Genomic DNA, 16,498 nt, shown 5'->3' on the forward strand with positions numbered 1-16,498 from the left:
TTTGTTGTTGTTTCTTTTTTCATGGTCAATAATGCGGGTATTAAACTCCGTGTTGTTTACAATCGGCCACCTTTTTATCGGGCCTGCTGTGATTGGTTGGACTCCAACACGACTATGTAGTGCACAGTGTAGGTGTAATTGCCATGACAACGCAGACTATAGAGTGCACACTTAGAGGGAGGGGCCTAGTGTTTGTGACCGAGCCGTAGCTGTCGGCACTATAGTGACTTTCTGCTCCATATGAAGTGAGTATTTAACCCGCAGTGTGTTAGTTATGATTAGTGACTTATTAATGTTTAGTGTTTGTTATAAAGAGTTTAATCACGTTCTAGCGTGACTTCATGTTTACACACACAGGCACACACACATACACAGTCAGACATACACAGACACACACACATACACAGTCACACACACACACATACACAGTCAGACACATACACAGTCAGACACACACACAGTCAGACACAGACACATACACAGTCAGACACACACATACACAGTCAGACACACATACACACACAGACAGACAAACACACACACCTCACACACGCACACATACACAGTCAGACACACACATACACAGTCAGGCACACACACAGTCAGACACACACAGTCAGACACACACACATAGACACACACACAGTCAGACAGACAGACACATACACACACATACACAGTCAGACACACACATACACAGTCAGACACACACACATACACAGTCAGACACACAGACAGACACATACACACACAGAGACACAAACACACAGACAAACACACACACACCTCTCACACACACAGTCAGACACACACGTTCAGACACATACACACACAGACACACAGAGACACACACACTCATACAGAGACACAAACACACACACAGAGAGACAAACACACACACACCTCTCACATACACACAGACACACACAGTCATACACACACACAGGCAGACTGTATTTTAATGTCTTATAGAGTTTTAAGTCTATTTTACACTAAATATATTTGTGTGCTTGTTTTGTGTCTTAATATTTCTGTGCATGCAGAACTAATGTAACATGCGGTGAGTTAATTAGTGTGCAGTCTTTTTAAAATCAGATTAAATGCTCAGTTTAAGCTGCTGTTACCTCAGATTACACCTCAGTTCAAATCCCAGCCATAATCAGTGCTTTTTATAAAATATATGACGTTTTTATGACATAATTTATTATTTTTATGACATTTATTTATTATTTTATTTATTCAGAATGTATTCAAATTGCCTTGTATCGAATACAAATATCTTTCTCACCTAATTATTTATTAATTGTTAATAAGAAACCACAAAGTCGGACCTGAAGATCTTAAAAAACTTTGAACGCTTACATTGGAGACTCCTTCCATGTACAAGTCCCTGTGCATGAGCTGTTACTATAGAAACCAGCAAATTAACTAATTAATTAATTAATAAACCTGTGCTGTAGTTATAGATAATTTGTATTTAACACCTCCTGAAGAATTCAACATGTCGTGATGTGTTTATATTCTTTGGAGCATTATAATTTTGGAATATTCGAGTCAACTCACCCAGTTTTATACAACAGAGAAGTGCAGATTAAACACCTGAGTCTTCCTCCCTGATGTATGACAGGCTACCTGTAGCTCTGCCCAGATTATGGGCGGGGTTTGGAGAGTGAACTTCCTCACTGTTCAAAGCAGCACATCAGAAATGAAGTGATTTCTGTGAATCATGGACCATGCGGCGTCCCAGACTGATTCGTCCCTCTGTGCAGAGGAAGAAGCTCCTGTGGTGGGAAACCATGCTGAGGTACGTCACAGGGCAGAATTTATTAAAAACAACTCTTTACATCATCACCATCATCATCATTACATATTAATATTCATGTTATCATTAACATACCTCACATACTCTTGGTTTTAATGTGTCTTATTAAATGTATAATACGGTAATATTATTATAATGAATATACAATTCACACCTTTCACTAGTCGTGTGTGTGTTGGAGATTTAAACACTCTGGTGTTACATGTGTAGGATTTATGCAGCGTGTGTTTAAATCTAGAACAATACACACACCATGACTAGAAAAAATCATGATGATAAACGTTATAATAATAATTAGATTACAATTGTATTGATGTTATACATTTGAATGCAGTAAAATGTTACACCCTAAAATAAGACATATAAGTGGTGTGTGTGTGTGTGTGTGTGTGTGTGTGTGTGTGTGTGTGTGTGTGAGACAGAGCGAGCAGAACAAACAGGAACTGATTTCTGATACTGAATCTTGAGTCAACACATTGTGTACTTGTGTTCTCAATTCTTATCCGTGTTAATCACACACACACTCACAAACACACACCCACACACACTCACAATACACACACTCATAAACACACACACCCACACAAACTCACAAACACACACACAATACACACACACTCACAATACTCACACACACACATGCACCTACAAACACTCACACAAACTCACAAACACACACACTCTCACACACAAACACTCACACACACTCACAATACTCACACACAATACACATACACACACCTACAAACACACACACTCACACAAAAACTCACACACACACAAAAATACACACACACTCACAATACACTGCATGTCGTACTCTGTATGTATGTTTATGTCACAAATAAAATTTGATTTGATTTCTCTCTCTCTCTCACACACACACACACACACACACACACACACACACATTGTTATTCAGTGTGGTTTTAGAATTAGGTTTTCCTCTTTGTCTTTCCAGTACTGTTCTGGTAATCAGGCGTTTCAGGCGTTGTTGAGTGAGGACAGGAAGACGGAGCTGCAGAGAGCCGTAAACTCCATAGACGCTTCCACCAACACGGCGCCGAAGCAGCGATGCTGTGGGTGGATGAGGAAGCGGTGCCCTTGTCCTCCACACGGCCTGCTGGCATTGATTATTACCAAAGGTGAGAGAGACAGACCAAAGATTTACAAATAAATACAGAACATTACACACAAATCCACAACAGTGTAAACCTCTGAGCCTAGAATGTGTCATTTTAAACCATTTTAATAAATAATAACGTGAATCATTATAAGTTCTATACAGTGACGTACAATTCAAATTATAAATAAACATTTCTATTGTCAAGTCAAACCAGTCTACAGACCGTTTCACATCACACGCTGCAGCCTCCGACGCCTCCGACTCCACTTCCCACAACACACCTGCACTTCCACGAACCCAGTCATCAGGAGTCTGTCACTTGTTTTGGTTTCAGACATGTTGTGAATTATTCGTCCACTTTCTCTGTACCAAGCCGCTCACGTGTCCCGGATCTGGACTGTATATTTGTCTCTGATCGCCTGACTTGAGTCTGTTTACCGTCTTGTTTTGACAACTAGACTCTATGGACCTTTACACCATTGTCCTCATTAACACTAAAACGAATACGCATTAATATGAGACACGGCTCACATTCTGCTGCCATTTCTAAAATTATTAATACAACAATTAATGTTACACTGACAAACATCATCTGATCCTAGCGAACATTTGCTAGGTTTTCTAACTAAACAGCATTCATGTTGTGGGACTCATATCATCTAATTTGCATATCAGACTGTGATTGGCTAAAGTTTGTTTAGTGACAGCACGCAGTGAACTCACTACATACATAGCCTGTGTGTGTGTGTGTGTGTGTGTGTGTGTGTGTCCAGCATCCATGGCCGCAGTGTTATTCGGTGTGATTTGGTCCATCACTGAGGTCCAGTGTCTCCCTGGAGGAAACTTGTTCGGCATATTTACGGTGTTTATCTGCTCTCTGATTGGAGGAAAGCTGGTGGGACTCGTACATCTGCCCCACCTCCCACCCCTCCCTCCTCTCCTGGGTATCATGTGATTACTTTTCATATAAAACCTGAATTACTGTCTGTTTCTCTCGATTATCTCAATATTCCAAAAAGGCTCATAAAGATGATGTCATCGTTATAAAAAAATATTAAACATGTCCTTTAATGTCATGGAGTTTATTTTAAATGTCATTAAGTTATGTATTTTAGTTATAAGTTTTATTTTAGTTCAGATTAATCTCATCACATCAAGCTGCTGCTCGAGTTCCTGCCAAAGTGAAGATTTTATTCCTGTTAACTGAATTAAAATAATATTTTCATCTGGCAGAAAAATAAACTGACCTCTTATAACAAAAGTCTCAGTTACAGCACTGTTGTGCTTGTGTGTGTGTGTGTTCAGGTATGTTATTAGTAGGTGTCCTGCTCAGGAACATCCCTGTGGTGACGGAAGCCGTCTACATCAACTTCAGATGGTCCGCCTCGCTCAGGAACGTCGCCCTGGCTGTCATTCTGACCCGAGCTGGACTGGGATTAGACGCCTCGGTACGTCATCCCCAAACTCCGCCCATAACCTGATGAGTCACATGTTCATGTTTTGTTCCTGTGTTTAGTGCAGTTTACATTCATGTGACTTAGAGCTACGTTATTTTGATACATAAGGAGAAAAGAGAGAAATTGAAGTGTCGGTTAGTGAAATACTGTAACATAACGTAGTAATGATCAAGTAAAAAAAGACAGTAATTATGTACGGGTGTTGGTGAGATTGTTGAGGTGTTGGTGAGGTGTTGGTGATGTTGGTGAGGTGTTGTTGATTTCAGGCGCTGAAGAAGCTGAAGGTGGTGTGTGTTCGTGTGGCTGCTGGTCCGTGTCTCATCGAAGCCTTCACTGTGGCTCTGCTCTCTCACTTCTTCATGGGGCTTCCCTGGATCTGGGGCTTTATACTGGGGTTCGAGTGCAGTTCCTACACACACACACACACACACACACACACACACACACACACACACACACTACAGTTTAATACTGTCTGTGTGTTTGTTATGTTTAGGTTTGTTCTGGGTGCTGTGTCTCCAGCTGTGGTGGTTCCCTCTATGCTGCTGCTGCAGAAGGACGGGTACGGGGCGGAGCAGGGCATCCCCACGCTCTTAATGGCCGCCGGCAGCTTAGACGATGTCCTGGCTATCACAGGGTTCACCACCTGCCTCGGCATCGCCTTCGCCACCGGTAACTGAACCTCACGCAGTAAATCTATAGCTTACATACACGATTCAGTGACGTGAACTTATCTGTGTTTATCGCCCCCTGCAGGTTCCACTTGGTTCAACATCCTGCGAGGGTTTTTAGAGGTTTTAGGAGGCGTGGTTGTGGGTTTGGCTCTCGGCTTCTTCCTCCGCTATTTTCCCAACAAAGATCAGGTACAGATTCCTAATTACACTTCACATACACAACATTACATTAGTCCAGAGACTAAACTTTATACCTCTAGAATTTCTGCTATAAATGTGCAATAATAATAATAATAATAATAATAATAACAATAATAATGACACAGAGTGGTGTGTGTGTGTTATGGTGTTTGTTCTGTAGAAAGCTGTGGTACTGAAACGTTCCTTCCTGCTGCTGGGTCTCAGTGTGTTCTCCGTGTTCAGCTCTAACGTGGCTGGGTTCCCCGGTTCTGGTGGACTCTGTACACTCGTCCTTGCGTTCCTCGCTGGAACCGGCTGGGAAGAGAACAAGGTACTATTTTCTCCTCTGAATTTTCAGCTTATTTCTTTCTTTATGTTAATATTTTTTGTGTGTACAGGCTCCTGTAGAGAAGGTAGTAGGTCTGGTATGGGACGTGTTTCAGCCTCTGTTGTTTGGGCTGATAGGTGCTGAAATCCGCATTAGTGCTCTAGAGCCCATCACTGTGGGTTAGTCTCAAACACACACACACATACACACACTTTTCACAATTCTAAAATGATGAAGTGTCTTGTTAATAATTATATAAATATAGAAAAATATATACGTGTGTGCGTGTTTGTGTGTGTGTGTGTGTGTGCGTGCGTGTGTGTGTGTGTGCGTGTGTATGCGTGTGTGCGTGCGTGTGTGCGTGCGTGTGTGCGTGTATGCGTATGTGCGTGTATGCGTGTGTGTGTGCGTGCGTGTGTGCGTGTGTGTGCGTGCGTGCGTGTGTGTATGTATGTGTGTGTGTGCGCGTGTGTGTGTTTGTGTGTGCGTGCGTGTGTTTGTGCGCGTGTGTTTGTGCGTGTGTGTGTGTTTGTGTGTGCGTGCGTGTGTTTGTGCGCGTGTGTTTGTGCGTGTGTGTGTGTTTGTGTGTGTGTTTGAGTGTGTGTTTGTGTGCGCGTGTGCGTGCGTGTGTGTGCGCGTGTGTGTTTGTGTGCGCGTGTGTTTGTGCGTGTGTGTTTGTGCGTTTGTGTGTGTTTGTGTGTGTGTTTGTGTGTGTTTGTGTGCGCGTGTGCGTGCGTGTGTGTGCATGTGTGTGCGTCCTCAGCTCTCGGTCTCGCTGCTCTCAGCATTGCCCTGAGTGTGAGGATCTTCATCACCTTCCTCGTGGTTCTCTGTGCTGGATTTAATCTGAAAGAGAAGATCTTCATCGCTCTGGCCTGGATGCCTAAAGCCACTGTTCAGGTCACGAGCACAGCTTATAACCTGCTTATGGCACATTTATATCTCCCATGACTTTTTATTAGTTTATTTTTCTTTATTTTAATTAAATTCTCTAGGACATATTTACATACAGTGGTATTTCTCTGTGTATTAAACTCAGAAGATTCAGCAGTTTGTGAACTGAACATGAAATGAAGGTAAAGTGAACGCTGTAATCTGATTGGCTGAGTGTCTCTCTGCAGGCTGCGATTGGCTCGACGGCTCTGGACATGGCGCGTGTGAAGCAGGATGAGGAGCTTCAGCGGTTTGGGATGGACGTGCTGAGCGTAGCTGTTCTCTCCATCCTCATCACTGCTCCAGTCGGAGCGCTGCTTATCGGCCTGTGTGGACCGCGCCTACTGAGGAGACCCCAGAACCCTGAGTGGGGTAAGAGACACACACACACACACACACACACACACACACACTCTCTCACACACACACACATACATACAACACATACACACACACAAACACACACAAACACACGCACAACACAAACACACACACACGCACACACACTCTCTCTCACACATACACTACACACACACCGCAACACACAAACACACACACAAACCACAACACACACTCACACAAACACACACACAAAACACACACAAACACACACAAACATACACACAAACAACACACACGCAACACAACACACACACGCTCACACACTCACACAAACCACAACACAGTCACACACACACAGACACCACAACACACAAACACACACACACAACACACACACGCAACACAACACACACACACTCTCACACACACACACACACCACAACACACACACACAAACACACACACACTCACACAAACCACAACACACACTCACACAAACACACACAAATTCACACACACAAACCACAACACACGCACACACAAACACACACACAGACACACAAACACACACACAAACCACAACACACACTCACACAAACACACACACAAAACACACACAAACACACACAAACATACACACAAACAACACACACACACTCACACACTCACACAAACCACAACACAGTCACACACACAGACACACACACACCACAACACACAAACACACACACTCACACAAACAACACACACACGCAACACAACACACACACACTCTCACACACACACACACACCACAACACACACACACACACACACACACACTCACACAAACCACAACACACACACACACTCACACACTCACACAAACCACAACACACACTCACACAAACACACACAAACTCACACACACAAACCACAACACACTCTCACACAAACACACACACAGACACACACACACACACCACAACACGCACACAAACACACTCACACAGACACCAAAACACACTCACACAAACACACACACAAACACACACACAAACACATGCACAACACACACACAACACACACACACTCTCTCACACACATACAAACACACATACACAGACACACAAACACACACACACAAACACACACACAGACACACCACAACACACACACTCACACACACACACACACACACTCACACAAACCACAACACACACTCACACACACAAACCACAACACACAGACACACACCACAACACACACACACACACACACACACACCACAACACACACACACACAAACACACACAAACACATGCACAACACACACACAAGACACACACACTCACACACAGACACACACACTCACACACAGACACACACACACACAAAAACACGCACAACACAACACACACAAACACACACACACACTCTCTCACACACACAACACACACAAACACACACACACAAACACACGCACAAGACAACACACACACACTCTCTCTCACACACACACACACACACACACACACACTCTCTCACACACACAAACATGCAACACAACACACACACACACACTCACACAAACTCACACACACAACACAACACACACACACAAACACACGCACAACACACCACACACAAACACTCTCTCTCTCACACACCACAACATACAAACACATGCACAACACAATACACACAAACACAAACACAACACACACGCAACACAACACACACACAAACACACAACACAACACACACACAAACACACGCACAACACACCACACACAAACACACACACAAACACTCTCTCTCTCACACACACACGCACAACACAATACACACAAACACAACACACACGCAACACAACACACACACACCACAACACACACACAAACCACAACAGACACTCACACAAACAGACACACACACACACTCACACCACAACACACACTCACACAAACACACACACACACCACAACACACACACTCACACAAACACACAAGCACACACTCACACAAACACACAACACAACACAAACACACACAGACACAAATACACACACACACCACAACACACGCACACACACCACAAACAAACACACACGCACCACAACACTCACACACACAAACCACAACACACACTCACACAAACAGACACACACAAACACACACACACCACAACAGACACACACACAAACCCACACACACACCACAACACACACACAACAAACACACACACAACACACGCACACACACAACACTCACACACACTCACACTCACACAAATAGAAGGATGGCTAGATAGGACTGATTGATACACATCTAGATCAACAGATGGATGGATAAATTGATGTGATTATGAAATATAAACTTTTAAACACTGATCTATGGGCCTTTAACTGTGTGTGTGTGTGTGTGTGTGTGTGTGTGTTTATTACAGCTGTTAGTCAGGGTACTCTGTCTCCTTCAGATGCTCGGGTCACCTATGAGAGTGCAGTCTGAGGGTTTACAGTACACACTGTCAGAAGATCTCTGACTCCAACACTCTGACTGGATCTGAGTTTTCTCTGACTCTAACTCTGACTCCTCTGTGTCTCAGCTCTGACTCCTCTGTGTCTCTGCTCTGACTCCTCTGTGTCTCTGCTCTGACTCCTCTGTGTCTCTGCTCTGACTGCTCTCTGACTCTAACTCTGACTCCTCTGTGTCTCTGCTCTGACTCCTCTCTGACTCTAACTCTGACTCCTCTGTGTCTCTGCTCTGACTCCTCTCTGACTCTAACATTAGCCTTTAGTCTTCTCTGTGACTCCTCTCTGGATGTGTGACTCCTATCTGCTCTGACTCCTCTGTGTCTCTGACTCTGCTGTGACTTTTCACTGATGTGTCTATGACTCCTTTGTAACTCTGTTATGACTCTGTGACTCTGTACTGTGTCTCCTGTGTGACCCCTCTGTAAGTCTCTGACTCTCCTGGGACTCATTTGACTGTGACTTCTCCAGGTCACGTAAATAACAGTGTGACATTTGTCATAATTTTTTAAGGACTTTATGTTTTTTGTCTGTTTTTATATTTACAAGCTCACTGTATATGAAGAGTTGAAAAATAGAAACAAATGCTATTTATGATGTATAAATGTTATATACACTGGAGATCAAAATTAGAGAACAATTTATAAACAATTGAACAATTATAAAATAATGTCATCTTCACTGCTCAACAGTTGAAGGAGTTTTTGTCCTGTCTATACCATGCTACCAGAACACCTTTTCCACAAAATAACTAAGGCATTTCAACAAGAAAACATTATTTTGCAGAAAACACACTGATCAAAATTAGAGAACAACAATGACTGTAGCATGGAAAAAGATTACAACAAAATTTTCTGACGGTTACAACAGTCAGGAATTAGTAGGTAGTGTACAGGCCTCTGCTCTGAATGACTTCAGCACATCTGCGGCCACAGGACAGCACTAGTCTCTCACACTGCTCTGGTGTGATTTTGGTCCACTCTTCTTCCAGTCTCCTCCACAGTTCGGTGACTGTAGTGGGTTTCTTGGCCATAACTTTGTCGCCAAGAATTTTCCAGAGGTTCTCTATTGGGTTGAGATCAGGACTCTGGGCAGGCCATGTCATTATTTCAATGCATTCAGTTTCAAGGAACTGCTTCACCCGTTTTGCTGTGTGACATGGAGCGTTGTCCTGCATGAACACTGCGGGCTGATAGGGTGATGAACGCAGGGAAGGAACCATATGTTGTTGAAGAACGTTCTGATAAACATTTGCATTCACTCTGCCATGTAGCTGTATAAGAGGTCCAACTCCTGCTGCAGAAAACATGCCCCAAACCATGACACATCCTCCTCCACTTTTCACTGACTTCTTTACACACTTTGGGTTCAGTCTTTCTCCAGTTTGTCACCAAACATAATGTTTCCCATCGGACCCAAATAAATTAAACTTGCTTTCATCACTGAAGTGAACTTTGGACCAGTTCTCCTCTATCCACACAACATGCTCCTCAGTAAAGCTTAATCTAGCCTTTTGATTCTTTCTGCTAATGAGAGGTTTGGTAACTGCAGAGTGGAATTTCAGTCCAAATGCCCTTAAACGTTGAGATACTGTATGACGAGACAGATCCTTACCCTGTTCAGCACTGAACTGGTGAGCAATTACAGCTGCAGTGTGGAAACGATTGCCCATTGAGATCCTCCGCAGTATCCTGTCCTCTCTTGTATTTGTCTTCCGTGGGCGACCAGCCTTCTTGGGGGACTTGAATGAGTTTGTGATGTTGTAAAGATTCAATATTCTTGAAATCACAGATTTGGAACGACCAACTTGTCTTGCTATGGCTGATAGGGTCATCCCTTTGGCCTTCATCTGGACAACCTGCTGCCGGAGGCTTTCAGTCACTTTAGAACGGTCCACCATCTTGCAGAGTCAGTGAAACTGGAAGTTAGGCTGCCAGTTAAATAGGGGTTGACAGATAATCAAGGAAATTAGCACCAGGTGCCAGATTAACACCAATAACTGGGAGGTATCTGAAAGTGTTCTCTAATTTTGAACAGTGTGTTTTCTGCAAAATAATGTTTTTTGTTGAAATGCCTTAGTTATTTTGTGGAAAAGGTGTTCTGGTAGCATGGTATAGACAGGACAAAAACTCCTTCAACTGTTGAGCAGTGAAGATGACATTATTTTATAATTGTTCAATTGTTTATAAATTGTTCTCTAATTTTGATCTCCAGTGTATGTATAAAATATTTTTTAGTGTCTATTTAAAATCTTTGCTGTAAATGAACAAAGTGAGTGTGTGTTAAAGTCAAAATAACCTCATGCTGGAATTCTAAATAAATCAGAGTAATTCATATATAAGGACGTCTATGTGCTCCTACTGTAAGAGCTTTGTAGTGTTAATGTGTTCAGGTGATCATGCTCATGTCATTTATACAGCTATGTTCAGTGACTATAACATGATTTATTCACTGTTCCTTTTTTACTTTTAATGGATTTTGTATGTATTACATAGACATGATCATTATACAGTTTTGACAACGTAGAATTTTATTAAATCTCCGTTTCATTACAGTTACATTTTATAATGCACAGTTTTATTAAATCAAGCTTATTGGTGTTGCTGAATTATACAAGATTCATGGCTCTCAGCAGTAATCAGTCAGTGTCTTCCTGAACTTTCACAGGCAAATGTAATAAAAACAGCATGTAAAATATCAGCACATTTTTAGTGTTGTGTAAAGTACAGATTCTGACCACAAGGTGGAAGCAGCAATTTCCACAGAATTGCACTTTAGTTTGTAAACCATCAGGAAGGCATTACATTATATATTTGAACCATATTACAGTAGTCTGTAGAGAAAGTCTGGACACGTAACATTCATCACTAATGAGTAAGACCAAGGCAGCAGAGGGAAGAAAAAGCAACCTGAGGCAACGTGAGTGATAAACTTGAGAGGAACCAGACTCCAAAAGTGCTCCTGTATCTTCATCATCAAGGTGTCCAGTTAAGAGGGCAAATCTGGCCGTGCTCTCGGGGTGAGAAGGGCATATACTCTGTCCCCGGTCATTCACAGCAACACTAGTCAACTGTCTATGTCTATGAGCATGTGAAGATAAAGTGAAGAAAGCTTTCCAGTGAGTGCGTCACTCTGACAGAGCATGAGAAGTGCAAAAACATAAAATATTTATCATATAGCGATGTGTTGAATTATTTGGATCTCCTCACGTCTGAATACACCACAGCGTCTCTCTCTACTTCAACATCCGTTACTGTGGAGTTTTCTTCCTGTAACACAGCAGTATATTTCACTATCTGAATCAGGAGGAGACTTTACCTGTGATTTTATACCAAATCATTTTCATCACAACTTTACCTCTTTATCTCTCTCTGCACTGTGAGCTTTAATATTCACATCAGCGTAAGTCAGTACATCAGGAATTTCTGTAAATAAAGAAAATTTAATCAGATTAAATGTTACTGAACTGAACAAATATAAAAACTAAACTAAACACATGAACAGAAAGATTCATTACTTGCCTTGTGTTTTTTTCTTTTTCAGCCGAATCCCCCAAATTATTAATATTATAATTAATAACACAAAAAGTCCAGCAGATATCAGAGCAGGAAGCAGTAAAGGGGGACAATCAACTGTACAGATTAAGATATAATCATAAATGTAAGCAATTTATTATTTTAAAAAATAAAAGATTAGTACAGAATTTTAATATCAGTTACTTCAATAAGTTTGTAGTTGTTATAAAAATATAGATCATGTGTTGATGTATACCATAAAAGTCTATCACAGAGTTTATACAACACACACTAAGACCTGTGCTGAAGTAAACTACAGATTACTGAAGTACTGATGAATTATTTACAATATCTGAACAATCTGAAGAGTAAAAACACTAAAGATTAAACCGGGAAAGTGTTTATTCACCTCTGTCTCACTCCATCATGAATATTCATTATTCTTTTCTTAACTACAGTAAAGTGATGAGAGTTTAGACTCACTGACGTACCTGAGATGTGAGAACAGAGCTGTGTGATGTTGAGAGAAGTTGTTTTATTGCTGACAGGGTTTGCAGACACACAGATGTAAGTGTTAGTGTCATTGTGTTGTATTTGAAGTGGGAGATTGAGGGGAACACTGAGATCTGTGTTATTGGTGATGGAGATTCTCTCATTCTCTCTGTACCAGGATAACTTCACATCTTCTCCATTCTCCACAGAAAACAGGAGGAAACACGACTCTGTGGAAATCACACTTCGCTTTCCGCTTTTATTTATTATTACTATTATTATGGAGTTGATACTGGAGCTAAAAACACAAACACCTTAAATACTTTAGTCACATGAAGCAGAATGCATCTTTAATCATTAACAGAATTCCCACTCAATGTAGAAAATAATTTCCCAGGATTTCAGGATTATTTCTACAGCCATGATGCCAGTAGAAGGCTGTGATGTAGCAGGGTTACTGTTTCACCCTGAAGATTATTTTCCTATAGCAGCAGCACATCCCCAAGTGTTTTATTTCTTTTATACAACAGAAATTTACCCAAACGTGCATTTTTTAATTAATAATGAAAATCTGTTTATTTGTTTAAAGTTACATTTAATTACAGTGAATAAACACTTTTGTCCTGAAGAGATCAAAAAACTAAAAATTACAGCTTTACCTCTGGCTGTTACAAAGCACTGACACTGGAGACTCCTTCCATAAATCTCTTTACTTCACCAAATCAACATCAATATTTATTGCATACAGGTTGTATTTCTTTTTTCTTTTTTTTTTTATTAATGATGACGTTAAGAGACTGAACATGGACATGAAGGAGACATGAAACACTTTTACTCACTTTTAAATCATCTAAAGCAGAATGAATGTTTTTTTCCTGATTATGCAACAGAATTTGCTTTCAGAAATCCCAGTGAAAAACTCAATTTCCTGAATTGTTCCAGCAATCATATTCCCTAGGCTAAAAACAAGGGAATAAAGAAAAGTACGTGTAAAAGTGTGATGCTCGTCTCTCTAGTTGGCTATCCTGTTGTCATGACTATACTTCTCCTTCTGTGCAAAATGAGATTTTGCAAATGTTAGGAAATTGTATTGTCAGAGGCATTGCAGTCTCTATCCAGTCTCTTCCAGTTTTGCAGTACTCACTCATTATACAGTAGATGGCACTCAGGATGTCTCAGGAGTAGAGCAAGAATATATATGTTTTAGATATGTGGACCATGACCTGGTACCACAAGAGGTTTTTGTTGGTTTGTATGAAGTCTCACATTACTAGAGTGCCTGTGGATGCACTCATAAGGCTAAATATTCCCATGTCTGGTTTAAGAGGCCAAACATATGACGGTGCTGCTAATATGTCAGGAAGACATTCTGGAGCACAAGCAAAGCTAAAGAGACAGCAGCCATTGGCTTTATATGTGCATTGTGGGTCTTAACTTGATCACACAATCTGCATGCCTAGCCAGTCCTGTGATACGGGATGCCTTGCAGTGGGTCCATGAGCTAGGGACATTAAGCCAACAGTCTGAAAACTTCAAGTCTATAAAAACACTTTTAGATCTAGTACTGAAGTGGCTAATATTCTATGAGGAATGTCAGTTGAATTGAGAGGCCTGTTTGATCAAGCTGAAACCCTTGTCAGGCTGCTTTTAGTGGTCCCAGTGTCATCAGCTGAGGCTGAAAGAAGTTTAGTGCTCTCCAAAGGCTAAAAACATGGCTCAGAACAACAATGACGCAAGTGAGACTGAACAGTATTGCTGTTTGCCATGTCCACAGGACAAACTGGACAAAATCGATGTGAAACAAATATGACGTAGACACACACACACACACACACACACATAATATATATATATATATATATATATATATATATATATATATATATATATATATATATATATATATATATACACACACACATACATATATATATACATATATATACATACATATATATATATACATATATACATACATATATATACATACATATATATATATACATACATACATATATACATACATACATATATACATACATATATATACATACATATATATGTGTGTGTGTGTGTGTGTGTGTGTGTGTTGTTTAATTCACAAAATTAAGTAATTAATACCTTGTTTTCTGTGATTTAATGTGTTGTTTTTCTGGAGCAGATCTGGAGGAAATCTGCTTGTTCAGTTTTTTTTACTTGCCCTGCTAGAATTCTTACTGGCATCAAAAAAAAAGTAACAAATAAAATAGACCTATTGTATATCTGTTGTTTTTGACCTGTGTAACCTTAATAAATAAAGTTATGGCACAAAAAAATACTATTTTAATTATTGTTCAAGTCGAGTAAAAAGCGATAAGCTTTTGTACTTTTGTGACAATGCGGCTCTGCAGACCAATTTTATTTATGTCCTCACCAATGTCATAATCAGATTTACGCCCTTGCACCTTTATATCCGGTCGCCCTCCATAAATCACCGGTCTTTGCAAAAACTTCATCAAAGCCAACATCAAAGTTTGTCGCGACGAACTTTACAAATCTAGTCATATAGTGTAAATAAACAGTAATGCGCTTTACCTCACTGTGTCCTTAGTGCCGAATGGCGCTGCTGGGAATGTTGTCGTCCGTAAAAATCATGTCACTACATTCCTTAATCCCGTGTCGCAGGAACTCATCCATTCATCCATTTTATTCGCTTCCTATTTTTACGGAGCCCCCGCTGGGATTTCACTAAATCCCACGACGTAAAGTGGGCGTGTTTCCGGAGGTCTTGGAAAAACCTTTTCCAAAACAAAACAGCATAATACGAAGGACAAAACAGTCATACAGGTAGATTTATTTTAGAAAAAAAAAACAACCAAAAACTACGGTTATGGTTAGGGTTAAATTATCAAATAGGCCACGCCTCCCCGATGACGCAATATCTGTTACGCTGTCCTGAAATCCCTGGAAATTAGGGCATCCCGTCTCGCTGTGGTAGGCACTAAATTCCAGGGGTTTCGTTACCAAGGCGAAAAACTCCTTCTTTAAAAAAAAACAGCATACTACGAAGGACAAAACAGTCATACAGGTAGATTTATTTTAGAAAACAAATAAACAACCAAAAACTACGGTTAGGG

General features: G+C 40.9%; 2 protein-coding genes across 5 annotated transcripts; one reads left to right on the forward strand and one right to left on the reverse strand.

Moving 5' to 3' along the window:
- Positions 1-1,627: 1,627 nt before the first annotated feature.
- si:dkey-162b23.4 (sodium/hydrogen exchanger 9B2) lies at positions 1,628-10,012 on the forward strand. 4 transcript variants are annotated; one of them, XR_009647948.1, is made up of 13 exons: positions 1,628-1,804; positions 2,784-2,967; positions 3,722-3,892; positions 4,254-4,396; positions 4,672-4,799; positions 4,902-5,077; positions 5,162-5,268; positions 5,441-5,590; positions 5,658-5,766; positions 6,351-6,487; positions 6,709-6,892; positions 9,291-9,414; positions 9,616-10,012. XR_009647948.1 is itself a non-coding variant. In XM_060864074.1 (12 exons), exons 1-12 carry the CDS (start codon positions 1,727-1,729, stop codon positions 9,350-9,352), a joined length of 1,629 nt encoding a protein of 542 aa, XP_060720057.1. In that variant the 5' UTR covers positions 1,628-1,726; the 3' UTR covers positions 9,353-10,012. The 4 variants fall into 4 exon arrangements, 2 of the variants coding, with proteins under 2 accessions (XP_060720057.1, XP_060720058.1); XR_009647949.1 differs by having other exon boundaries at positions 9,321-9,414; XM_060864074.1 differs by having other exon boundaries at positions 9,291-10,012.
- A 1,875-nt stretch (positions 10,013-11,887) lies between these two features.
- Positions 11,888-15,877, reverse strand: LOC132858114 (natural killer cell receptor 2B4-like). The gene is made up of 5 exons (XM_060888333.1): positions 15,796-15,877; positions 13,382-13,696; positions 12,897-13,007; positions 12,733-12,800; positions 11,888-12,644 (listed from the first exon to the last, which is right to left on the reverse strand). The coding sequence occupies exons 1-5, from the start codon at positions 15,875-15,877 to the stop codon at positions 12,567-12,569; spliced, it is 654 nt and encodes a 217-aa protein (XP_060744316.1). The 3' UTR covers positions 11,888-12,566.
- Between the last annotated feature and the right edge of the window lie 621 nt (positions 15,878-16,498).

Source organism: Tachysurus vachellii, chromosome 2 (assembly GCF_030014155.1).
Source record: "Tachysurus vachellii isolate PV-2020 chromosome 2, HZAU_Pvac_v1, whole genome shotgun sequence".
Taxonomy (NCBI): Eukaryota; Metazoa; Chordata; class Actinopteri; order Siluriformes; family Bagridae; genus Tachysurus; species Tachysurus vachellii.

Bases quoted from the DNA above. Each gene is read 5' to 3' on its own strand.
- si:dkey-162b23.4 (XM_060864074.1), top strand. From the start codon at position 1,727: ATGGACCATGCGGCGTCCCAGACTGATTCGTCCCTCTGTGCAGAGGAA. The intron at 1,805-2,783 runs GTACGTCACAGG...TTGTCTTTCCAG, and splicing joins TGGTGGGAAACCATGCTGAG to TACTGTTCTGGTAATCAGGC. The intron at 2,968-3,721 runs GTGAGAGAGACA...GTGTGTGTCCAG, and splicing joins GGCATTGATTATTACCAAAG to CATCCATGGCCGCAGTGTTA.
- LOC132858114 (XM_060888333.1), bottom strand. From the start codon at position 15,877: ATGAAGTTTTTGCAAAGACCGGTGATTTATGGAGGGCGACCGGATATA. The intron at 13,697-15,795 runs GTGAGGACATAA...AAAGTATTTAAG, and splicing joins TAAATCTGATTATGACATTG to GTGTTTGTGTTTTTAGCTCC. The intron at 12,645-12,732 runs GTAAAGTTGTGA...GCTGTGTTACAG, and splicing joins GTGCAGAGAGAGATAAAGAG to GAAGAAAACTCCACAGTAAC.